The following is a 25818-nucleotide window of genomic DNA, read 5'->3' as shown; positions in this document are numbered from 1 at the left end:
GCCGCAATGTTGACTGCCTCCGCCGCCGCCACTCAGACTACTGCCTATGACTACCGCGTACTGGACTCCCTCTCTCAGCCGTGTTTTAATTTGATTAATTTCACCTTAACTTGATTTCAACCAGCGGGAAAAGGCTCAAATATGTGAGAAACCCGGAGGGTTTAGGGAGGTTTGGCAGTTAACGTTACTAACCAAACCTTTGAAACACATAGCAGCTAGTTAAAAGTACATTACATGCCTGAGTGGTTGTTAGCACTAACGGTTAGCACTGTTTGCTGGCTTTATGAGCTGCAGCTCCTGAACCCATCCATTCGTAAACTGCACATGAGACTCCAAGGACTTGTAGCTTTGGAACTGTTCGCGCACCACCGGCCGTTAGCCACCTAGCATAGCGAGCCCTGCGTCGGATTGTTTACATTTTTACCATCTTATTAAAACTCACCCTTCCACGTATGATTAGGGCTGAACGATTTTGGAAAATAATCTAATTGCAATTTTTTTCTTTATATTGCGATTTAATGCAATTTTTTCCCCCAGTTTAAATGATCATGTCTTTTTTTAAACATATACAAACAACAAATCAATCTGTTTCATCGCTGTGCAGATTAGGTGCTAAAAGACACGCTGTGTCCTAATTAATGATCGCGTTCTGCCTAGGATATATTTCAATCAAAATTGTAATTTAATTTTGACTTTTCAAGCGACAAAATGGCCTCTAAATAAAGACAATTGTAAACAAGGACTATTTAAATCAAGAACTTTTAATGTTTTTATTAATTAGAATATTATTCAAGAGAACAGCTTTTAACTGATTTGGACATCAGTCCTTGTTGAACATGAAGTCCAAAGTGCAAGCAACAAACCAGTCTATTTATTAAACTGATTAACTGGTATTTAGTGCTATGTATGAATATATAAACTCTAAAAACAAGTAATAAAATTAGATTATCTCACTGCTGCAACTATCTTCCCTTCCATGTGGAGGCAAATCCACTTTAAACATTTTACTGACACCTAAAGAACGCGTCTGATTCACTAATTGTTACATAGCCAAAAATTGCAGACGTCCGCGATTTGGAAATTGCATTCTTTTCAATCGCGATTATATTGAAAATGCGATTAATTGTTCAGCCCTACGTATGATGGCGATTTCCTTCATGTACATCACTTCGACATCTCGTACCCAACCAGATGTTAACTGGTTGTGAGCCTCTAGACCCTTGTACGCTCTCATTTCCTCAAGAGTGTGCAGAGGGTTTTCACTGAACACCAGGTAATGAACTATGTCGCCATGCTCTACATTTGGCCAATCATCTGGATTAGTGCTAAACAAGGCACCGTGGAGGGCATAGAGGTCCATATGGTCGATCACGGAACATTTCCTCAGATATGTTCCATGATCTGGTGGCTCTAGCGTGCTGGCGTACTTATCCATTCACGACATGATATATATGATATACGATAATATGCCACCCAAGATGGCGGACCGGGAGCTGGCCAGTGACCTCACTGAAAACCCCCTATTATTATTAATCGAATAAATATTGGACAGATTGCAAAATAATCATTAGTTTCAGCCCTAGTATGTATGAATATATATATACATAGATACATACATTCACTTCTTAAATTTAATATGTTCCAAATGTGTATTTACTAAAGGAATCTTTAGATTAAGAAAAATCACTACAATAATCAATTAGTAAACTAATCAATAGGTGCAGCCCTAGACTAACTGAAGACAGATGGTCAGTTAAATATTAGCTTTAAATTTAAGACCTTTTAAACCACAAAAATCATCAGATTTTTTTAATCATCTTAAGAAAGGACATGTCTAAAATTGTCTTTAACAATTTTAAATGAGCCCTAACAAATGTTACATTTTAATTTTACATTAATTAAACTATTTACAGAAAGTCTTCTTAGCCTGCCTTCATAAACAGTTTCACCAGCTTTTAGCAAATGCTCAGTTTTTTTTAAGTGTTTCTGAGACAATAGTTTTTTGCATCCGGCTTTAAATGGTTAAAGGAGGTTGTTAAAATGCAAATCATGCAGAAAAAAAAAGGTGCAAAGCCACAGAAACATTCAGCAGAGACTGCAAACACTATTTCCCCTCCATGAAGACATCGTTCCACATATTACACCACATCCATCTCAACCTAACATTTGCTGAATCTAAGGTCAAAGTTAAACTGTTGACCAATTAAAATAGGATTCATGGAGATTACGGTAGAAGTTTAACCTGATGAGAATAACTGAAGGGGATTTCTGGGGCCAAGAGCTCCTTGTCAAAGTATTAATTGTTCTCATATTTCGTCTCATTCCAGCCACAGCTTTCAGAGTATTTTACGTAACAGAACAAAGTAAAGCAGAAGTATAAAGAGGAAGGAAAACGCGGCGTGGTTTACAAGATGTGTCACTAATACAAATCTAAAAGAGTAGTTTGCTTTAATAGTCAGTCCCCCTTGGGCATTAGTTTTTAAAAATCCCCCTAATCCTGGTTGCTGCTAGCAGATTAGCACTACTTCACACTTTTAGCCCAATGTTCTAAAACACCTTTCATCAGGTTGGATGGAGAACATCTGAGGAGATCCATTTTTTAAACATTCTGATGAGTATTTGTGGCCATTCAAACACAATTAAACCAGGCATACACTATGATTTTTTGCCCTTTTCAGGCGGATTTTTTCAATCTGGCTGAGTTTCAGCCTTATCGTCCGTCCTGCGTCGTGTAACGAGGGCCGTTCAGCTTCTCATGACTACCTCCAGATCAGGAATCGTGAGGTCAGGGAAGAATCGAACATGTTTGAAATTCAGTCGGCTATCGTAAGGTATTTGTGGATAAATCATGCTGTTGAAGCAGAGCTACGAGCGTCTATGAGCCGATTTACCAGAACCTCAAGCACTGTGGATGTGCAAACAAGAGAGTTGCTCTTCTTCTTCTTACAAATAGACGAGTCCGACCAGAGCCATGTCTCGGCGCTGAGTCCGACGATTGGTTTTTAGACGTGCAGTGTGAGCAGGTAGATCACATCAGAGCGTCGGGCCGCACAGAACATACATCGTGAGCTGTGAACTTTTAATCCCTGAGATTTCATCGTACAGTGGAGCTGTAGTTGCGTGCAATGATTGAAAATATTGCACAGTGTATACCTGGCTTTAAGTAATGAGTATCCCTGGCTGTGTGTTTAGGCTGCATGTCCTGCTGGAAGGAGAACCTCCACCCTAGGCCCAGTCTAATGCAGGAAATCTGCTATGCCAACTTCTACAGCAGCCATTAAGGCCTGGTTATCCTCAGCATTGTGTCGCAGTGAGCTTGTCGCTGTGCTATGTTATTCCACACCATAACGCAAGAGGGACAATCAGGAACTAGCTGTTCTAGATACTGCCGAGGAGGAGAGGAAGTGGGGGCAAGTTTGTGCGACAACGGAGGGTCATGAGGGCCAAAAAAGAGCGGGGATCCAGGTGGATCTCGCTCTTCTATCTGGTCCAACTTCACAAGTTTTCCACAATAGTGGTCATACAAACACAACAAGTCGGTAAGGTACCAAACAGGAAATACGCATAGTGTAGATTGGATATAGATTTGACCAATCAGAGGCCTCCTGTCAATTTTGGAGAGGTGCAGCAAAGTGTCTGCAGAAGGGGCGGAGGCATATCTGCGTTAACTGCAACACACATGCAGATGACCTGCTTTCTGAGCATAAACCAGCCTTTAGACGTGTCCTTTCTGTAGGATCGGACAGTTAGCAGAATGACTGGAAGTAGATGAGGGAATTGTGTTCAGGTGTGTTGGAGCAGGGATGCATCTAAATGTTTCTGGATGGAAGAACTGAGGGACTGAACTGGAGCTGCACCATATTTTGTCTTCCAGGATTGTCCTACAACTATGCAATGAGCCCAAAGAAAAATCAATAACTTTCATTATCATAGTGGAGCTCTAATGACATTTTGTCAAGACACTTGGAAAAGAATGCACATAAACAGGATAAAAACAGGCACGTGGCAATGCAGCATTGTTAGAGTGATAACTATCCTGTGTTTCAACCAGAAGGGTCATAAACTTTTATGACCTCCTGTAGGTCATGAGGCAGAATCACACGGATGTGTGACTTCCATCCAGCCAGTTGGTCAATTCACACTATCTTGTTACCTGCATCCTCCCAGACAATGATTACTGGCTCTTCTGTTTTAGGCCCGCCTGTTTGATGTTGTAAACTGTTAATAAAAGGCTTTTGCTATGAAGGGATCGGTGGGAGAAGGTGATGGCTTTCCAAGCCAGCATTCTTCTCTCCACCCGGCACACGCTGACGTCACAAAACCCGGTCTCTGTGTTGATCATTTTCCTTTTAATCTTTTAAACTCACATTTCTCTGGATTAAAACCCAACATTTTTGGTGCTGAAACTCCGGGAGTCAAGATCCAATTGTCCAGGACCGTGCGGGACCAAGGCCAAGAAACTGTCAACAGCCGTCCACCCTTTGCCGGACGGAGCCAATAGGTTGGTCCAGCCCTGCCCTGGACATCCTGGTGACGACTCAAGCTGAGGACTGATCTGCACAGAAACGGTACGCCTAAGGTTTTTTATTAAAAGCTGGTCTGGGACCATGTGAAAGCTATAACTAGTTGTAGTCGCTAGAATATTTGACAAACAGGGTTTGTTGTGGGAGATCTGGGATCGGTATTCTATGCGTTTGGGTCTGGGACCCTCTGTGTGAAAGCTATAACTAGTTGTAGTCGCTAGAATATTTGACAAACAGGGTTTGTTGTGAGAGATCTGGGATCGGTATTCTATGCGTTTGGGTCTGGGACCCTTTGTGTGAAAGCTATAACTGGTTGTAGTTGCAAGAATATTTGACGAAACCAAGTTTTGTTTACAAGTCTGGGACCTGGGTATTCTGTGCGTTTGGGTCTGGGACCCTCTGTGTTCAAGCTATAACTGGTTGTAGTTGCAAGAATATTTGACGAAACCAAGTTTTGTTTACAAGTCTGGGACCTGGGTATTCTGTGCATTCGAGTCTGGGACTCTATGTTGGTTAAAAAATAAAAAATATTAGGCCTTAGGTGTGTGTGACTGTGTGAAAGTGTGTGAGGAAACAATCGAACCGCTGTGTACTGGACTAAATTCTTTAAAAATGGGACAAGGCAGTAGTAAGAAGGAAATGCCAGATGATGTTAGATGGATGGTGGCGTGTTGTGGTGGTGACCCAGAGTTTGCCAGAAAGTGGATTGAGAAGGAGGACTGGGATGGAAAGTTGAGAGTTGAGCCGCTGACAAAGATTCAGCAGAAGGTGGAGATGAAGTTGGTGCATAAATCAAAAAGAAAACAAGCTAAATACAGAAAAGAATTAGAAGAGTTAAATAAGTGGATTATGCAAGCAAAAAATAGGGAAAGCCAAATACAACAGAAGAAGGATAAAAAGACAGCTACAATTGCTGCTGTAAAAGTTAAAGCTGATGAAGAAACTGTTGTATCCCGTATGCTTCCTCAATATCCTGACCCTAATCAAATTCAAGGGGGTGATGGGGTTCAAGCAGTGGCATCAGCTGTGCAGGAAGGTGGAGATAAACCCCATCATGGTGAATATGAACACAGCCATGCCACTGTTCCTCCTCCAGTGGCCCCACCATCGTGTGGTGATATTGGAGGAGCAGGAGCAGGCCCCCTGTCCGTGTCGTCCTCTGTGGATGGTATGGAACTCAGTGCCTCTGACTCTTGTGAGCATGAGTTGGGAGGATCAGGGGGGGATGTGAAGCTTGATTCGAAGCGTTACAGGGATGATTATCAAGTGGAGGCTTGTGGAAGGGGCCCATCTGCCCCTATTTATCCAAGATTGGCTGAATTAAAAAAACAAGAACAGGACCAAGATCCTGGGGAGGGAGCATGTGCTTTTCCGGTGTTGGAGGTGGCCAACCCTCATTGTGGTCAACGCACGGGATCCCAAGATGGTGACCCACTGGATTGTGGACCCACTGTTCTTGTGTGTGGGCCATGGACAGATGCAGAGATGCGGACTGCCTGTCGAGGTTTACCTCCAGCCAGACAGAACCCAGTTAAATGGTTCGAGGATGTTAAAAATAGATTGAGAAAATTCATGGCAGAAACAGGAAAGCCATGGGCAGAAAACGAACAAGATGACATTGACCCGCTAACTAAGTGGATGCTGAAGCTTTTCAGCGACAAAACTGTTCGGAAAACATGTAATCTGCCTAGTGCTCCTTTTGTTTCCCCACAGGAAGGCCTGAAGCCTGGAGACCGAGTGCTGATTAAAATCATCAAAAGGAAAACTTGGAAAGCTCCGAGGTGGGAAGGACCCTACATAGAGCAACTAACAACCCCCACTGCCGTGAAAATCCAGGAGAGAGACACTTGGATCCACCAGAGTCATTGTAAACTGATTAAAAACTTTCCACAGCAAAAAAGCCCAGTTACTTTCACAGGGACCCCACGACTAAGGTATAGATCTGTGGTGAAGTCCAGCTTCAAAGGGGTTTGGTTTTTATAGGACCACTCGTCTCAACGCTGGTGAAAAAAACAACCTAACCCAGTCTTTTAGAGTCCGGTTAGTGGGTGTTTCCTTGGACGGACTGGCAAAGATCTGAAAAACCAAAGTGGTTATGCTGCCCGGTGATGACTGTTGGACCGGTGTTCCTAGGAACTCAAACTGACTGTCTGAAACAAAGGAAGAGCAGGATGATTTTTGATGGATCCACAGCAAGTCATCCTACAGTGCCAAGATGTGGTGGCAACATGCAAAACATGTTGCTGAAGATTTGAACAAAACAGACTGTTATGTTTGTACTCATATTCCTACTCCTATGAATAAAATATGAATTGAAAGATGCTGATGTTTTTATGTATAAGAGGAGGGAAATGTTAGAGTGATAACTATCCTGTGTTTCAACCAGAAGGGTCATAAACTTTTATGACCTCCAGTCAGAATCACACGGCTGTGTGACTTCCATCCAGCCAGTTGGTCAATTCACACTATCTTGTTACCTGCATCCTCCCAGACAATGATTACTGGCTCTTCTGTTTTAGGCCCGCCTGTTTGATGTTGTAAACTGTTAATAAAAGGCTTTGCTATGAAGGGATCGGTGGGAGAAGGTGATGGCTTTCCAAGCCAGCATTCTTCTCTCCACCCGGCACACGCTGACGTCACAAAACCCGGTCTCTGTGTTGATCATTTTCTTTTAATCTTTTAAACTCACATTTCTCTGGATTAAAACCCAACAAGCATGGTGTTGGGTTAGAATCCAAAGTGCTCCCACACTGCAGCTGCTGCGTTTGGCTTAGAAACTTTCCATCTCCGTTTCCCAAAACCTCAGCTAGCATTTCTCTGGTTTGCTACTCCTCATTCAGGTAGGTTCTCATGCTACAAATGCTATGCTAAGGAAACAACAAAGTTTGGTATAAACAGAGAGAGACATAAGGAGAATAACCAAGCATGCAAACAATAATTATTGATGTAACTTAAATCTATCATGCGATTAATTGATTTATTGTTTATTGTGAAAGGCATAAACTGCAAAAATGTTCTAGAAAAGTAAGTAGAAAGTTGACCAATCAGAGGCATCTAGAAAAGTAAATAGAAAGTTTTTAGATGGAGTGTATTTATCCTTATTTTGAGTGAGTAAATAAGATGATTTGCCAATGGAATGAGTATTTTTACTCTTAAAATGAGATAATTAGATAAAATGCATTTGACACTAGATTTTAAAAAAGCTTCTTGGATGGGAAGCAAAAACTCTTCAAACTTGGAAACAAACTCCATTGGATTTATGTTTTACTTTTTTGGAATTGACAATGCAATAGTTTTGTTCTTATTTTAAATGTAAGTAGTCTTTTTCCATTGCCAAAGTGTCTCACTTCTCTCCTGAATTCAAAACAAAATGCACCTATTTTAAGAAAAAGTGACTGATTTAGATTTTTAAAAATCTAGCATTGTAGTTATTGCCTTCACAGCTCTGGGAAGTTCTACTTTTAAAACTCTGTTTTAGATGTAATGTTGGTGAATCACATAGTTGGGTCATTAGCAGGTCTCTGTAGAACATGTGCATGAAAACATGTGGTTAACCAGGAACGCATCTAACGGTGGAAGGACAGCAGCGTTAGACACCCCTGGTTTAGGCTGCTAGCTTTCCTTCTGACACGCCAAGAACACTAAGGATTAAAAAATATAATAAACTTATGATAAAATGTTGGTTAACGGTTTATTAGATTCAAATTTGTTCCATCTAATTATTTCATATAGAAAGTATCTATTTTAGTGATGTCATGTTGCTGCCGTCCACTAGTGGGCGCTCTCTATGGAAGCTTACTGTTATTTGCTAATGAAGCAATGCCAAAGAACCATGAAGGGATCCAGAATCTGGTCCAGGATTATTTATTCTCGCTAACGGTGACTAGGATGCAGAATGAACTTTATGCAGTTCTGTTAGTAAACATAGGCTACGTTCACACGGCAGGCCTTGATGCTCAATTCCGATTTTTATGTGAAATCCGATTTTTTTTTTGCGCTGCTGTTTACATTTCCAAATATATACGACTTGTATGTGATATCCTGTGTGAATGCATTCATATAACGCAAGTGTCCCGCATACGCAGTAGAGAACATAGTGATGTCACAGTCCAGCGTGCTCTGTGTTTACGGAAGTAAACATTGATGGGAGTGCTGGAGCGCATCTAGCGATCTTTCCCAACCATAAAAACTCAATCTTTCAAGATGATTAAACATAAATACCACTCTCGACATCATCGTCCACCATGGTTGTTGATTTTCTTGCCGCTCCTTCATAGCAAAGACCCAGATATTGATCTATGTCGGGTGTTAATGGCGTTCAGGTCGAATGAATACGACCTGGCTGTTCAGATACAGGTCGCATTTGAAAGATCAGATTTGTATCGGATTCAGGACCACATAGGCAGTGGCCTGGGTCGGATTGGAAAAAAATCGGATTTGTGTTTTTCAGACTGCTATGAAAAGATCAGATCCAGGTCGCATGTGGGCAAAAAAATCCGATTTGGGTCACTTCAGGCTGCGGTGTGAACGGAGCTATAAAACCTCTTTAAGTTATCGTACAGATAGCGCCATTTTATCCACTAGTTTAAAGCTGCCACTAGCAGCACAAAGTGTCTCCTAGCAATGAATGCTAAATCACAGTTAGCTTCTACTTCATTGAAACAAGGCGCTATATAGTCTGACAGTACGTTAGAGCGACATACCCCGACTGTAAATATAAGTGTATCACATATATTATCTTTTTTAATTCAACACCCTAACAGGATTTGTCTTCTAAATGTCTAGCTTAATAATGAGCAAGGAAAGAATGTTTTGTTTCAGTCAGTATTTAATACAGCTGGCACAACAAACTGTTAAGATTTAAAAATGTACCACTTTTTTTATTCTGCTTATTGTAAAAGAAAAAAAAATGTCCTTATGTCTTTAAAAGACACTTTCAATCCTTTTTAAATAAAGCTGTATAAGTTATTCATTAGCCGAAGGATTAAATACAATAATTTTATTAATGAACATGGATTTAAAATCGTACACCTTCCTCTATATGTGCTGCTGTTTATCCTTTATAGAACAGCTGGATTTATTCTGGGAATTAATTTCACACAGCTGGACTCTAATGACCAATCAGGTGACAGCTGAAGGCAGGTGGTACCATTAGGTTTTATTTGGGGACATCAGAATAAAGGGGTGTGAATAGAAATGCAGCAAAACTCTTCACATTGGACCCATACACTGGAAATGTTTATATATATATTTTTTAAATAAGTGCATTTGTTCTTGGATTGAGGAAGTAAAAGAGTCATTTTTGCCCATGGAACAAGACAATTTACACTTAAAATAAGACACAATTTCATTGTCTTAATTCAAGTGCATATTATCTAATTAAACTATCATTTACCTACTTAAATCACAGGTAAATCACCTAATTTAAGAAATGTCTACTTATTTACCAGTGTATCTATATCAATCACAAATTAAAAATAGAGACAAATTACCAAACATACTTTCTTTGGTGTAATAAAATCTTTAATAATCAAAGTGTCTGAGACGGCAAAAAGAAGGGAATAAAAATGTTCACTGTAGAAGAAAAGATTAATTCCATTAATAACTAATCCAAGCTCCTAAAATGTGACGAAGGTTGGAGGGAGGATTTATTCTGTGTTAAGATGACTCATGATTTGAAAAGTGAGCCACATTGTGCTTCACTTTCATACCAGCAATTATCTAACAGCAGCGGTGGGCGTACATTTTCCTCAAACAGCGAATAAATCATCGCAGAGCACAACTAAAAGCCACCCAGACATGGGGAAGAGGCCGAGCGAGTCGCAAAGGTTGTTTACTCGTCAATAAAAGCCAGTCGGACTCTGAGACACACAGCAACCTGCAGGGACTCACAGTGCAGGCGGGCATGGAGTCGTCGTCTCCCGCCGTGTCCTCGGGATCGGGGTGTGCATCCTGAAACACAACAAACACAAACTGAGGTTACACACCTGAGTCACAGCAGTGATGCCACAGTTAGAGGTTCCCTGCAGGAGGCCGACACGTCACAGCTTCATGTTTCTACACGCTCACATGGAAAACTCCAAGGATATAAAGCCTCAGATACGACAGCTGTGATTTATCTGCCCTCAGATATAATGCACATTTATAAAGATCATATATATTTGATTCACATTTAAAATTGGATACTTCTTATTTCAATGCACTCGTTTAAGTTAAGTTCATTTAAATAGCCTCGATTTGTTGTCCTACTGGCGGCTCCTTTATTCAGGGGTCTCTACAGCAGGTCAGAATGGAAAATTTTTTTAAGCTGGATGCCTATACAGGGAATCTTTTTCAATTATTGTTGTATAGAACATATTTTAACATTTTAAAGAAAGCAATCCAGCAATAAAACTTCAAAATGTTCTTAAATTTTTTTTATTTTTACTGATTATATTATAGTTAGTTTTTTTATTTCTGTTTTACAGACAGAGTTTGACTAATTCTCTTAACTTCTGGGGACTTTACTCTGAATTGAGATGCGAAAAACGCATTTCTATTGGCCTGCATGGACGTCTGTAAAATGTAAAATCTGGAGAAATGTTTTTCTTTTACATTTTGAAAAAAAATATGATATATATACATTTAAAAAAATTCAACAATTTTATCCAAACTACGAGTCTAAATAGAAGAACATTGAGCTTTCTATACTGGACTTCCCTATAAAATCTGTGCTTGGTTCCTTAGACAGGCTTAAGTATACCCATTCTAAAACCGCTGTGTAAGTTTTTTCTTGAAAAAGTGGACTGAGGTGGTTAAAAAATACGATCTAGAAAAACAGATAGGAGTGTTGAGTTGGGCTGCGTACCATCCATGCTTTTTTCCAGCATGTCTAAACCATAAATTCAGGCTGTGGGCCAAACAGGGAATCACTTCCTTCTTTGAAATAATAAAAAAAATGCACATTTACTACATTTCAGGGATTTATGCCAGATTTATGAGATTGGAAGGAGAGATTTGTTTCGTTATCTGCAGGTGCAGAGTTTTTACAGGAGGGAAATAATGACCCTTGACTTAAGGCTGATTTATACTTCGAAAACCAGGTTGTCTATGTGTGTTTTTCAATGAACGCAGAGACGTCCCCGCCCCTTCCACCGACTCTCTGCTGCACCTCTCCATAATTGTAGGTGACAGCAGACAGTGCCGCAGACAGGAGGCCTCTGATTGGTCCAATTCTACATCCGCTCTACGCTATGCGTATTTCCTGTTTGGTACCTTACAGGCCTGTTTTGTTTGTATGACCGCCATTGTGGAAAACGACTCGTGAAGTTGGACCAGCTAGAAGAGGGAGGTGCGCGAGAACGCTGAAACCCTTTTTCCACCTGGATCCCCGTTCTTTTTCACCCTCATGTCCCTCTGTTGTCGGACAAACCTGCCCCCACTTCCTCACCGCCTCGTCTGTATCTGTATCCAAAGCTAGTTCCTTATTTTCCCATTTTGCATCGTGGCATGGAATAACAGCGCAGACCACGCTTCAATATTGAGTGTAAATCAAAAATGTCTGTGTTATACCTCCGACATGCTCACTGCGACACACTGCTACGGGAGTATAACCAGCCCTTTAGTGTTAAATCCAGGGATAATGCAAGTCTTCATGGATGCCTATACCGGTACTAATACAAAAGGCTTCATTGGAAAGCTTTATTGAAATTTTGCAACTATGAACAAGAGGCCAACAGATTATATCAGACAGCGTTGGGATAAGGAAGCCAACATTACAATCTCAGAGTAACTTTGGTCTCAACTATAACTCTATAGAAAAGCGGGATTTTGGCTGGAAGAACCTTATGAGTTTTTTTAATTACACCAGAGCATGAACCGAGGTTAAGTAATGCAGGGGTGCCCTGCTAGAGAGGGTGTGGGGTGGTTTCTGCAGATTATCTGAATTATTACTGGTCCTGTTCCAAAGGTCTTTAGGCACAATGTTAAGCAGATCATCTCTGAAACCCTGGACACAGTGTTGGACTTTACTTTCACCTCCTTATACCTCGGAAAACTCCCTGAAGGGCTCAGTTCAATTGACACACATTTACTAAAGATTTTATTGATGTCAAGCAGGAATGCAATCACCAAATGCTGGCTTCAGTCAAGCCCCCCCACCATGAGGCACTTTATAAGCGTTATACACCAGATCCACGGAATAGAAACATTGCCTTTCTCCCTGCGAAAGGTGAGACTCTGGGCTCTGAGACTCGCAACAAATTACTTTTGGACAATATATCTGCCTCTTCTGACCGTTGGTTGTGTACCCTGCTCCTGGGTTGCGGTCTAAATGTGTTATTTATTAATATTCTTGAGATTCATACACTGATCTATATGCTGCATGTGTGCTCTAGCCCTTACCTGGTTGTGTTAGCTCTTGTTCAAAAACTAAAAATAAAGTAAAAAAAATAATAATTGAACAATTTAAAAAAATTTGATATGAAAAATAAGTTTGAAACAACAACATCTGAGCAAAGTTAATCTCAAAACTTCTTAATTAAAATCTTTTAAGGTTTCATTTCTGAATTGTATTGTTTCAAATTTAAATTTATAAATAAATGTGTTATTTGAACAAGGGTTACCTGTATGGTAGTCAGATATTTAAATAGTTAAAATATGTATAAAAAATATAATTCGAGTACTTTTTTCATAATAGTTTATTTTCATAGCAAATTTTAAATTCAAATATGTAAGAATAATTATTAAAGTAATAATTTATTAATAAAATATATGTATTTAATCTATTACAATTTATTTTACATATCTGCTTCTATGTTTTTTTATTTCCAATATAGTGATAATCATAAGATTTACTCATTTTATTTTCTAATAAAATCTAAATTATTAAATTTTAAAATACTTTATTATCCTGGAGGGAAATGTGATCCATAGACACTCAGATTACTGTGTTTTATATTGAACTTTATATGTTTTCTGAATGATTATCTTCATGTTGATCAAAATAATAATTCAATAATGCACCTAACTGAATCTAGAAGACTATTTATTCATTTTTTTTCCTCATGTTAGATTTTCTTTGTTAAAAAAATGAAATGTCACTTTCCCCAACAAAGCAAATCTTTTTAGGTTTTATTGTTTTTAATTCGACAACGTGTGGAAATAAATCAGTTCGTCCATTAAAAGATGCATCTTGGTTGCTGTTAACATTTTTAAATGTGAATCATAATAACCTGTATTTACTTTTACTCTATGAGCTTATTTCTAAGGATTTTAACGACATATAAAACCATGCAGGCTTCATGTCTAATAATATGTGAATTTTAATCCGGAGCAGCCAGAGCAGAACCTGTGGGTGTTTTTCTGCTGAGATGCTCTAATCATCTGCTCCCTCCTGCTGTCAGAGATGATAAAAAGCCCAAATTAAAACCAGATTTAAAACGATTCACCAGCAGGTCCATCAAACTCCGGCTGCTTGCTCAAAAACAGATATGAATGCACATTACATAAGGTAGATTATCAGCCTGCTGGAACAGCAGCTGTGCTTCAGACACCGATAGCACCGTGTGATTCAAACAATGAAAGCAATAAAAGCATTTCCTGAGATTATAATCTGCTCCAGTTCCCCTGAAAGCACTGGTAAAAAGGCCTGAGATGTGCAGATGGGAGGAAAAGGGTGATCTCTGGGGGGGGGGGGGACTAAAAAAGGACGGAGAGAGGGATGGGTCAAATCCAGATGGGGAGGATATACAGCCGCCACACAGAGAGATGCTATTATTTGTCTGTAATTGGAAACTTAAAGAGCCACTTCTGTTACTTTCTATCAGTTAGATGGTGGGATTATTTTAGAGACTTTAAATGAACGAAAAAACACTCTACAAGTTTAAGTCCGAAAGTCTGTAGTTTGTTTCAACTTCTACAGTTTTATCTGTCCAGATTTTAAAGTGTTTTTTTTTTTCTAACAGTTTCTAAAGCAATAGGCTGGATTAGCTGATGGACCAGATGCTTGGTAGCTAGATCTCTTTAGGAAATATTCCTTAAAATATAATTTTCTCAAAATAACTGTTCTTTTTTTATTTAGTGCAGAGCACTTCAGTTTGTTCAAAAGGGACTGATTAGTGAACTTATGTCACTCACATTATGGCAATATATATGTGTGTGGCGTGTGTGTGTGTGTGCACTGTATATACTGTATATACCCTTATGCACCTTTTTCTTCCTTTGGTACCTTCTTCTTTTTGACTATCTCTACTGTGAGATCAATAAAGTCAATCGATCAATCAATCAATGTGTAAAATATGAAAACATAGGGCTTTATGCAAAAACATTTGCTTGCTCCTCTCATAACTTTTGCACTTTTTCTCCTATCGTGTGCTTTCAGTAATGCCCCATATCAGATTCAACAAACATTCTTAACTTCAGAAAATGAGCGTAAATGATCCTGGTAAACCTGTTGCAGTCCACCTGCGTGAGTTCTGAGAAATTTAAAAAAATGAAAGCCCCAATAATGTCCTATAAGGGGGCGGCTTCCAGCGCTTGTTAGATGGTGGTCAGTCACAATAAAAGGCATCAAAAAAGAAAAACTTTACAGGTTTGGAGGTTGAGGTTCTGCTAACTGAAAGCCGAAGGAAAGAGGTTCAACATATGATGTAAAATGTTTAAAGGTATAGGGGAGGATGTTCGTTAATGTTTTGAAAAAGGCCCACCCTCTCCACTTAAAAAAAAAAAAAAAGCACATTTATAACCCTTTACCCACTCCTATTACACGTGTACAAGAGCGTGCACGAGCCCATTTCTCCTTGTGCCCGCTCTGTTTAAAAGTTGTTGTTTGCATCGCTCATACAAGCTTAGTTCCCAAAAGAATATCTGCCATTTTTCCTCTGTGTCAGACTCACAACTGGAAAGTGAAAATGGGGACAAGCAGGTAGGACAGCCTGATGTAAACATATGACCAGAATGATTGACAATTAGGAGGACCACTCCTTTTGATGATCCACCCAGAAAAGGAAAATCCTCCACTATACCTTTAAGAAGAATTTACCATCAACCAACATCACAAAACATTCAGCTAAAGCTTCTTTTAATTCATAAAACTCAATCTGATAATAATAAAAAAAATAAATAAAAATAAATAAATAAAACATTATATATATATATATATATACACACTTAAAATTAATCTGGAAGCATTTCTTTTTGAAAAACAAAATTGTAAAAATAAAATGTATAATCATTTCCAGATTGCACTTTTTCAAATATAATTATTTTTTTCAATCTTTAATAAAGTAAACGAATACCTTGCTTCAGTTTGTCTGAGGTGATGTTTTAAATTCTGTTCAAATCTGTTTTGCTTTAGCTGTTTCTGAACCTATTCCTACAGTATGGTCACAGCAATAAGGTTCATCTGCTCATGGACCAATATTCCCCTCAACCAGCTGGTGAACAAATAGATTTCTTACACTGGGATTCATTTTATTTAGTCTGCTAACTTGATTCTGTTTCATTCAACAGGAAACAGAGAAAACTTTAGTTGGCGGTTCATAAAGCACCAAAACTGCTAATGCTGTTTGAGAAAAAGAAGAAAGTAATTTAGTTTTCTAACATTTTCAATCAGGATCTCAAATTAGTTTCATGGTAGATTTTTTTAAAGTAGAACCTGTTGATAAACATAAATGAAACCATAGAGATTTGAGAGAGAGGAAGCCCACAGCACCACTATTTCTACACAGATAGACAGAAACAAGAACCTAAGTATAAACAAGCAGAATAAGAGTAAAAGAAACCCAGGAAGAAGACATTAGAGGCTCTAGTCCCGCCCACTGAGTCTGATGGGTTAAGGTGAGCTTGAATAATTTCCATATGAGATACGAGGGATAAACTAAACCTTCATCTGCAATTTTTGAGACAACCTCTGAGCTGAAATAGAACAGGAGTGAATTAGGACTTATAGGTCGACCCTCATCGCACAGAAAACACAGGATGCTTCAGCGGAGGAAGACAACAGGCTGGATCCAAATAGCAGTAACTGAACATGTGGAGGTTAAAGCGTTCTTATGAGAGAAGTTAGAATCTAAAAAACCATTACATCTGGGGTCTTCAACGTTCTCCAGACCAAGGACCCCCCAAACTGATGGTGAGATGGAGCGGGGACCCCCTAAGTATATATATTGTATGAAAGTGTGTTATATCAAACTGGTCCTATAGTCACTCTATTATATAAGGAGTAATGTAACAAAAGTAATTTCTCCCTGGGATTATTAGAGTATTTCTGAATCTGATTCCTGGCTGATGGGACAGGTGTTGTGAATGAAACGGTGCCCAGCTTGAAAGAGCTCCTGTGTGTCGCTGAATGTGAGCATTGATGACTGAAAGGCATCTTCTGCCTCCATTTATCTGTTTACTACAGTGTGTTGAATTCGTGTTAATGTGGATTTAAAGACATTTCAATTAGTGGAAAAATTGCAGGGGCAATATAAAAAAGTCTAATCAACCAAAACTTTCGTGACCCCCATGCAGTACCTCCGTGGAGCCTTGGTTGCGCTGACCCCCTGCTAAAGACCTCCACATTAGAGGTTTTCAGGGTAAAAATAACCTAAAATGAGCAAACAATCTTGGATCTATTCTTCTAAACAATTTAAGAAATCATTAATCTTAAACTATGCTTGCACAGAAACCACACATGACAACAACAAAAAAAAGTCAGTCCACCTTTCTGAAACCAACTGAGCTTTCCGTAGCTCCTGCTGTAAAATACAGCTGATCAATGGAGCTAAAAAAAAAAAAAAAAGACCCTCTTCAACATTTCATGATACTAGATAAAAAAAAAAAAACTTTGTTTATTTAACATTTCCTTAAATATATATGTTCTATAAGACCCTACCACTTGGTTTTCCCAAGTGGTAACGCAAAAAGTCCTAATAGAAACACCTTTTAATCCAATTCCCAATATTTATAATAATAAAAATATCAATATTTTCCCAGGAACATGACTAATGTGAGACTTTTTTTATCAATAAAAGTTAAACATTCTACAGAAAAATTATTTATTGTGATGTTCTTTTAATACACAATCGACATCTTCATATCAGTATTTTATTTTATTTTTTTAGTTTCTATTCAAACAAGCTTTAAGCAGAACATGCTATCTGCTCTTTAGAAGAGTGAAATGATAAACAAATGATCTGCTAAAGTAACAGGCCTGCAGGCTGTTACCTTCAATGATGCAATGGTTGCTGCTGATCTAGCTTCCTCAACATGACTGGAAAAACTTCTCCCTCGGTCATAAACGGCCTGTGACTGGCTACATTTCAGGAAGAGCGTATATCATCTGCAGCAGTGGTTTATTATTTATTTATGACTGTTATTATGATCAAAAATAAAAATAATGAGGGAAAAATTATCCCAAATCTTAAAAGGTGGTGAGAAATTTGCACACAAAAAATACAAAAACCTCAAAGTTGTGAAAATGTTGCAGCAGAAAAACCAGAAGTGTCACAATGAAGGTTTAGACCAGTATGCTGATTCTGACCAATTCTCAGGATTCCAACATGAAAACTAAAAGTTAGAGCTTTTCTTTGTTTTAAGGTTAAAGTTTCCAGTCTGAGAACAATGAGTGAAATCAGACATGCTATGGTTTCTGACATGCTGCCTGAAGATCAGGCGGTAAAACAGCTGACCGACCCTCGATCGATGGCTGCATCTGTAGCCCAAACCTAAAAATAGCTGCACTTGATTTCACTTCCCAAACAAGCTTTCTCTACTTTAGTTAGGAATCATAAAGCTGAAGGTAAGAGGCAGCTCGCTGTGAACAGGGTGGATCCCTCTGTCAGCTTCAGGATTATCAGGTCTGAGCAGTCCAGGAATCGTTAGGAGGAACCATCAGAAAACATTTTAATCCCATCAATCGTCTTGTCTCTCAGATCTTCAGAGCTACAGAAGCTGAACAGCTTTAAGAGAAAAGGAGAAACTGCAGCTTCCTGCAGAGGTCATGTAACGTGGAGAATCTGGAGGGTGGATGTTAGACTGAAGGTGCAAACATCCTCTGATCCAGCAGCCTGCTAGGCTTCCCAATAACCAGACTAAATGCACGATAAAGGAGAGTGAGCCTGTGGGCTCAGACTGCAGGGGTTTTCTTCTCAGTATTGAACCAAACAAGGTTTGGTTTTAAAGTTCTGTGAAGGAGTGAATCTAGAGGTGTGGCCATCCGTTCCACTTTCACCTGATAAGAACTGAGCCTTTAAAGGCCAAGTTTACCCAAAACAGTGAGCGGAGCAGCGAGTCAGAGCCGAGGAATGTCAGGAACGCTGCTACAACACCTGAATCCTCCCACCAGAGGAGGATTCTTCTGCTAGGGCGACCACAGACCATAATAAAGACAGCCTTTAATCCCAGCTTCTAACGTCTTTATTTTCTAAGCCGTCTTCATTGAACTACAAGGACTTTAAGCTGCTCTGTGTTTTTAAGAGGATCATATTTTATCAAGTTGTTTATCTTTGTAAGGCTGTTTTTATACAAAGTTGATTTTTTTCAAAAAATATAAATATTTAATTCTTATTTTAAATAATTTATTTGTTTAACCTTTTTTACAGTTTCCATTCATTTTCTTTTATTTTTTCTTTATTGGACATTTTGTCTATTCTAGTGTAATTACATTTTATTTAAGAGTTATCAGTTTATCGTTTTTTACCTTTAAAGTTAACGGACATTTACTTTAAGTAAAAAAAAACTTTTATGACATCTTGTAATTTTAATGTTTCAGTTTTAAACCACAACATTTTTAAAGGGTAGAAAGAAAAAGAAAGAAAAGAAAAAAAAAAACATCTGAACCTGAAAAGGAGGTTTATGAAAATTTGTCATCAGGCTTTTCTGCTCTAAAAACTGTCGAATTCTGCAAAACCAGAGCTACAGAACCACAGTCGCAGGACCAGAGCTCCAGAACCAGAGCGCCAGAACCAGAGCGCCAGATACAAAGGTACACAACCAGAGCCGCAGAACCAGAGCTACAGAACCAAAGTCGCAGAACCAGAGCGCCAGATACAAAGGTACACAACCAGAGCCGCAGAACCAGAGCGCCAGAACCAGAGCGCCAGAACCAGAGCGCCAGATACAAAGGTACACAACCAGAGCCGCAGAACCAGAGCTACAGAACCAAAGTCGCAGAACCAGAGCGCCAGAACCAGAGCGCCAGAACTAGAGCGCCAGAACCAGAGCGCCAGAACTAGAGCGCCAGAACCAGAGCGCCAGAACTAGAGCGCCAGAACCAGAGCGCCAGAACTAGAGCGCCAGATACAAAGGTACACAACCAGAGCCGCAGAACCAGAGCTCCAGAACCAAAGTCGCAGAACCAGAGCACCAGAACCAGAGCGCCAGAACCAGAGCGCCAGAACCAGAGCGCCAGAACCAGAGCGCCAGAACCAGAGCGCCAGAACCAGAGCGCCAGATACAAAGGTACACAACCAGAGCCCCAGAACCAGAGCTACAGAACAAGTGCTACAGAACCAGAGCTACAGAACAAGTGCTACAGGACCAGAGCCGCAGGACCAGAGCTCCAGAACCAAAGTCGCAGAACCAGAGCGCCAGAACCAGAGCTCCAGAACCAAAGTCGCAGAACCAGAGCGCCAGAACCAGAGCGCCAGAACCAGAGCGCCAGAACTAGAGCGCCAGAACCAGAGCGCCAGAACTAGAGCGCCAGAACTAGAGCGCCAGAACCAGAGCGCAAGAACTAGAGCGCCAGAACCAGAGCGCCAGGACCAGAGCGCCAGAACCAGAGCGCCAGAACCAGAGCGCCAGATACAAAGGTACACAACCAGAGCCGCAGAACCAGAGCTACAGAACAAGTGCTACAGAACCACAGCTACAGAACAAGTGCTACAGGACCAGAGCCGCAGGACCAGAGCTACAGAACAAGTGCTACAGAACCAGAGCCGCAGGACCAGAGCGCCAGAACCAAAGTCGCAGAACCAGAGCGCCAGAACCAGAGCTCCAGAACCAAAGTCGCAGAACCAGAGCGCCAGAACCAGAGCGCCAGAACCAGAGCGCCAGATACAAAGGTACACAACCAGAGCCGCAGAACCAGAGCTACAGAACAAGTGCTACAGAACCACAGCTACAGAACAAGTGCTACAGGACCAGAGCCGCAGGACCAGAGCTACAGAACAAGTGCTACAGAACCAGAGCCGCAGGACCAGAGCGCCAGAACCAAAGTCGCAGAACCAGAGCGCCAGAACCAGAGCTCCAGAACCAAAGTCGCAGAACCAGAGCGCCAGAACCAGAGCGCCAGATACAAAGGTACACAACCAGAGCCGCAGAACCAGAGCTCCAGAACCAAAGTCGCAGAACCAGAGCGCCAGAACCAGAGCGCCAGAACCAGAGCGCCAGAACCAGAGCGCCAGAACTAGAGCGCCAGAACTAGAGCGCCAGAACTAGAGCGCCAGAACCAGAGCGCCAGAACCAGAGCGCCAGAACCAGAGCGCCAGAACTAGAGCGCCAGAACCAGAGCGCCAGAACCAGAGCGCCAGATACAAAGATACACAACCAGAGCCGCAGAACCAGAGCTACAGAACAAGTGCTACAGAACCAGAGCTACAGAACAAGTGCTACAGGACCAGAGCCGCAGGACCAGAGCGCCAGAACCAAAGTCGCAGAACCAGAGCCGCAGAACCAGAGCTCCAGAACCAAAGTCGCAGAACCAGAGCACCAGAACCAAAGTCGCAGAACCAGAGCACCAGAACCAAAGTCGCAGAACTAGAGCGCCAGAACCAGAGCGCCAGAACCAGAGCGCCAGATACAAAGATACACAACCAGAGCCGCAGAACCAGAGCTACAGAACAAGTGCTACAGAACCAGAGCTACAGAACAAGTGCTACAGGACCAGAGCCGCAGGACCAGAGCGCCAGAACCAAAGTCGCAGAACCAGAGCCGCAGAACCAGAGCTCCAGAACCAAAGTCGCAGGACCAGAGCGCCAGAACCAAAGTCGCAGAACCAGAGCCGCAGAACCAGAGCTCCAGAACCAAAGTCGCAGAACCAGAGCTCCAGAACCAAAGTCGCAGAACCAGAGCACCAGAACCAGAGCGCCAGAACCAGAGTGCCAGAACCAGAGCGCCAGATACAAAGGTACACAACCAGAGCCGCAGAACCAGAGCTCCAGAACCAAAGTCGCAGAACCAGAGCGCCAGAACCAGAGCGCCAGAACCAGAGCGCCAGATACAAAGGTACACAACCAGAGCCGCAGAACCAGAGCTCCAGAACCAAAGTCGCAGAACCAGAGCGCCAGATACAAAGGTACACAACCAGAGCCGCAGAACCAGAGCTCCAGAACCAAAGTCGCAGAACCGGAGCGCCAGAACCAGAGCGCCAGAACCAGAGCGCCAGATACAAAGGTACACAACCAGAGCCGCAGAACCAGAGCTACAGAACCAAAGTCGCAGAACCAGAGCGCCAGATACAAAGGTACACAACCAGAGCCGCAGAACCAGAGCGCCAGAACCAGAGCGCCAGAACCAGAGCGCCAGAACCAGAGCGCCAGATACAAAGGTACACAACCAGAGCCGCAGAACCAGAGCTACAGAACCAAAGTCGCAGAACCAGAGCGCCAGAACCAGAGCGCCAGAACTAGAGCGCCAGAACCAGAGCGCCAGAACTAGAGCGCCAGAACCAGAGCGCCAGATACAAAGGTACACAACCAGAGCCGCAGAACCAGAGCTCCAGAACCAAAGTCGCAGAACCAGAGCACCAGAACCAGAGCGCCAGAACCAGAGCGCCAGAACCAGAGCGCCAGAACCAGAGCGCCAGATACAAAGGTACACAACCAGAGCCGCAGAACCAGAGCTACAGAACAAGTGCTACAGAACAAGTGCTACAGGACCAGAGCCGCAGGACCAGAGCGCCAGAACCAAAGTCGCAGAACCAGAGCGCCAGAACCAGAGCTCCAGAACCAAAGTCGCAGAACCAGAGCGCCAGAACCAGAGCGCCAGAACTAGAGCGCCAGAACCAGAGCGCCAGAACCAGAGCGCCAGAACTAGAGCGCCAGAACTAGAGCGCCAGAACCAGAGCGCAAGAACTAGAGCGCCAGAACCAGAGCGCCAGAACCAGAGCGCCAGAACCAGAGCGCCAGATACAAAGGTACACAACCAGAGCCGCAGAACCAGAGCTACAGAACAAGTGCTACAGAACCACAGCTACAGGACAAGGGCTACAGGACCAGAGCCGCAGGACCAGAGCTACAGAACAAGTGCTACAGAACCAGAGCCGCAGGACCAGAGCGCCAGAACCAAAGTCGCAGAACCAGAGCGCCAGAACCAGAGCTCCAGAACCAAAGTCGCAGAACCAGAGCGCCAGAACCAGAGCGCCAGAACCAGAGCGCCAGATACAAAGGTACACAACCAGAGCCGCAGAACCAGAGCTACAGAACAAGTGCTACAGAACCACAGCTACAGAACAAGTGCTACAAGACCAGAGCCGCAGGACCAGAGCTACAGAACAAGTGCTACAGAACCAGAGCCGCAGGACCAGAGCGCCAGAACCAAAGTCGCAGAACCAGAGCGCCAGAACCAGAGCTCCAGAACCAAAGTCGCAGAACCAGAGCGCCAGAACCAGAGCGCCAGAACCAGAGCGCCAGATACAAAGGTACACAACCAGAGCCGCAGAACCAGAGCTCCAGAACCAAAGTCGCAGAACCAGAGCGCCAGAACCAGAGCGCCAGAACCAGAGCGCCAGAACCAGAGCGCCAGAACTAGAGCGCCAGAACTAGAGCGCCAGAACCAGAGCGCCAGAACTAGAGCGCCAGAACCAGAGCGCCAGAACCAGAGCGCCAGAACCAGAGCGCCAGAACCAGAGCGCCAGAACTAGAGCGCCAGAACCAGAGCGCCAGAACCAGAGCGCCAGATACAAAGATACACAACCAGAGCCGCAGAACCAGAGCTACAGAACAAGTGCTACAGAACCAGAGCTACAGAACAAGTGCTACAGGACCAGAGCCGCAGGACCAGAGCGCCAGAACCAAAGTCGCAGAACCAGAGCCGCAGAACCAGAGCTCCAGAACCAAAGTCGCAGAACCAGAGCACCAGAACCAGAGCGCCAGAACCAGAGCGCCAGAACCAGAGTGCCAGAACCAGAGCGCCAGATACAAAGGTACACAACCAGAGCCGCAGAACCAGAGCTCCAGAACCAAAGTCGCAGAACCAGAGCGCCAGAACCAGAGCGCCAGAACCAGAGCGCCAGATACAAAGGTACACAACCAGAGCCGCAGAACCAGAGCTCCAGAACCAAAGTCGCAGAACCAGAGCGCCAGATACAAAGGTACACAACCAGAGCCGCAGAACCAGAGCTCCAGAACCAAAGTCGCAGAACCGGAGCGCCAGAACCAGAGCGCCAGAACCAGAGCGCCAGATACAAAGGTACACAACCAGAGCCGCAGAACCAGAGCTACATAACCAGAGCGCCAGAACCAGAGCGCCAGAACCAGAGCGCCAGAACCAGAGCGCCAGAACCAGAGCGCCAGAACCAGAGCGCCAGAACCAGAGCGCCAGATACAAAGGTACACAACCAGAGCCGCAGAACCAGAGCACCAGAACCAGAGCGCCAGATACAAAGGTACACAACCAGAGCCGCAGAACCAGAGCTCCAGAACCAAAGTCGCAGAACCAGAGCGCCAGAACCAGAGCGCCAGAACCAGAGCGCCAGATACAAAGGTACACAACCAGAGCCGCAGAACCAGAGCTACAGAACAAGTGCTACAGGACCAGAGCCGCAGGACCAGAGCTGCAGAGCCAGAGCGCCAGAACCAAAGGTACACAACCAGAGCTGCAGAACCAGAGCTGCAGAACCAGAGCTGCAGAACCAGAGCTGCAGAACCAGAGCTGCAGAACCAGAGCGCCAGAAACAGAGCGCCAGAAACAGAGCGCCAGAAACAAAGTGCCAGAACCAAAGGTACACAACCAGAGCCGCAGAACCAGAGCTGCAGAACCAGACCTGCAATAATCTTTATTTCCACTCAGCAAAAAGCAGTTTCCTCGCCTTCTCTGTGACTCACTGTCTCTGTGCTCTGATCTAACTGCACTGCAGAGGACGGAGCAGCTAAGTGGTCAAAGGTGGGTTTTATTGCACGTTCCTGTTTGTGGCGAGCAGCAGGCAGGCCAAGCAGGTCCGAGTTCCTCAGGAGGAGGGGAGATGGAGAAGGAACGAGTGGTCGGTCTGTTGGTACACATTGAATAGTAAAACACAGAGAGCCACGCACACATTTCTCCATGCCGCCCATGTGACGACTCATACAGGAAATGGACACTCTCTCACAGATGTAGCCTCTTCCTGAAACATTCAAACGCGGCAGCTCCGCCTCCTGATGTTTATCAAGACTCAAAACTTGTTGGAGGAAGGAGAGGAAGAGCGCAGGGAGCCGTTCTCAGCCCAAGGTTCTGAGAAAAAGACAATACAGACGTAAATCCCAACGGAGATCCTTCTCACACGGAGCTCTGGAATAAAAAATGCTCGGTAAAGCTGGGCAAAACAGATCCAAAATATTTGCTCTGATCAAGCCCAGTCGTTTATTTCAGCAAAGATTTTACACAATTTCCACCGTTTCCTGTCATCCTCCTCCCCCAGTACTTTAAGAGGCTCGAAGTTTCATCAAACATCCTCAGGTATCCGTCAGTGCTGGATCTTCATACCATTGGTCTAAATTATCCATCTATAGAACCAGTTGAGAACCTCAGGCGCTGCCATCTCCTTCCTCCGTGTCTGATAAACATTCAGGATGCGATTTTTCCCCCCAGTTAGATGAAAAATCCTCAGATGTCTCTTAAATCCGTTATCCTGAAGGTAACAACTTCTAAAACCTCTTCTGGACTTTTGTGCTTCGATCCAACAAGCAGGCATGAGCCCATATCATGACACCAGCCCTTCTCAGAGGCAGGCTGCTGACACCGACTTTCCTACTTTTCTCCGATGGATCTGAGTTTCATCGGACCGAATTAGGGCCAAGCTCTTCATTCATTGATCCATCGACGCTCCAGCAGGGAAACATTATACATTGGTATTAGTTCTGAGAATAAACTGATCTGAAATCAGCATCAGATCATCTGGTTGCAGATGGTAGAAGAGATGTTAGCGAGATCGTTTATTTACAATTCCAAAAGGATAAGTGAGCGAGTCTATAAAAATATTGGTATAAGTTGTATGTCCAGACATGTCAGAGGTTAGCTGGGATTGGCTCTCACCCTTACTGCTCTTCAGAACTGCCTTCATTCTTTAATAAAGTCAAAAATGTTTTTGAAATGATCTTCTGAGCTGAGTTAGACCAAATAAACATGGAAATATCAC

At 42.7% G+C, this 25818-nt stretch overlaps 1 protein-coding gene across 1 annotated transcript in view; it reads right to left on the bottom strand.

Annotated features, from left to right (window-relative positions):
* Window positions 1-25818, bottom strand: part of rps6ka3b (ribosomal protein S6 kinase, polypeptide 3b) — a 100640-nt gene that overhangs the window by 70955 nt on the left and 3867 nt on the right. Inside the window, exon 2 of the mRNA XM_038304439.1 lies at window positions 10416-10475. Coding sequence (XP_038160367.1) covers window positions 10416-10475 — 60 coding nt within the window. The remainder of the gene's footprint in view (window positions 1-10415; window positions 10476-25818) is intronic.

The sequence above is a fragment of the Cyprinodon tularosa genome, unplaced genomic scaffold (assembly GCF_016077235.1).
Source record: "Cyprinodon tularosa strain WSP-4 unplaced genomic scaffold, ASM1607723v1 ctg533, whole genome shotgun sequence".
NCBI lineage: Eukaryota > Metazoa > Chordata > Actinopteri > Cyprinodontiformes > Cyprinodontidae > Cyprinodon > Cyprinodon tularosa.
This window is presented reverse-complemented; position numbering and strand designations above follow the sequence as displayed.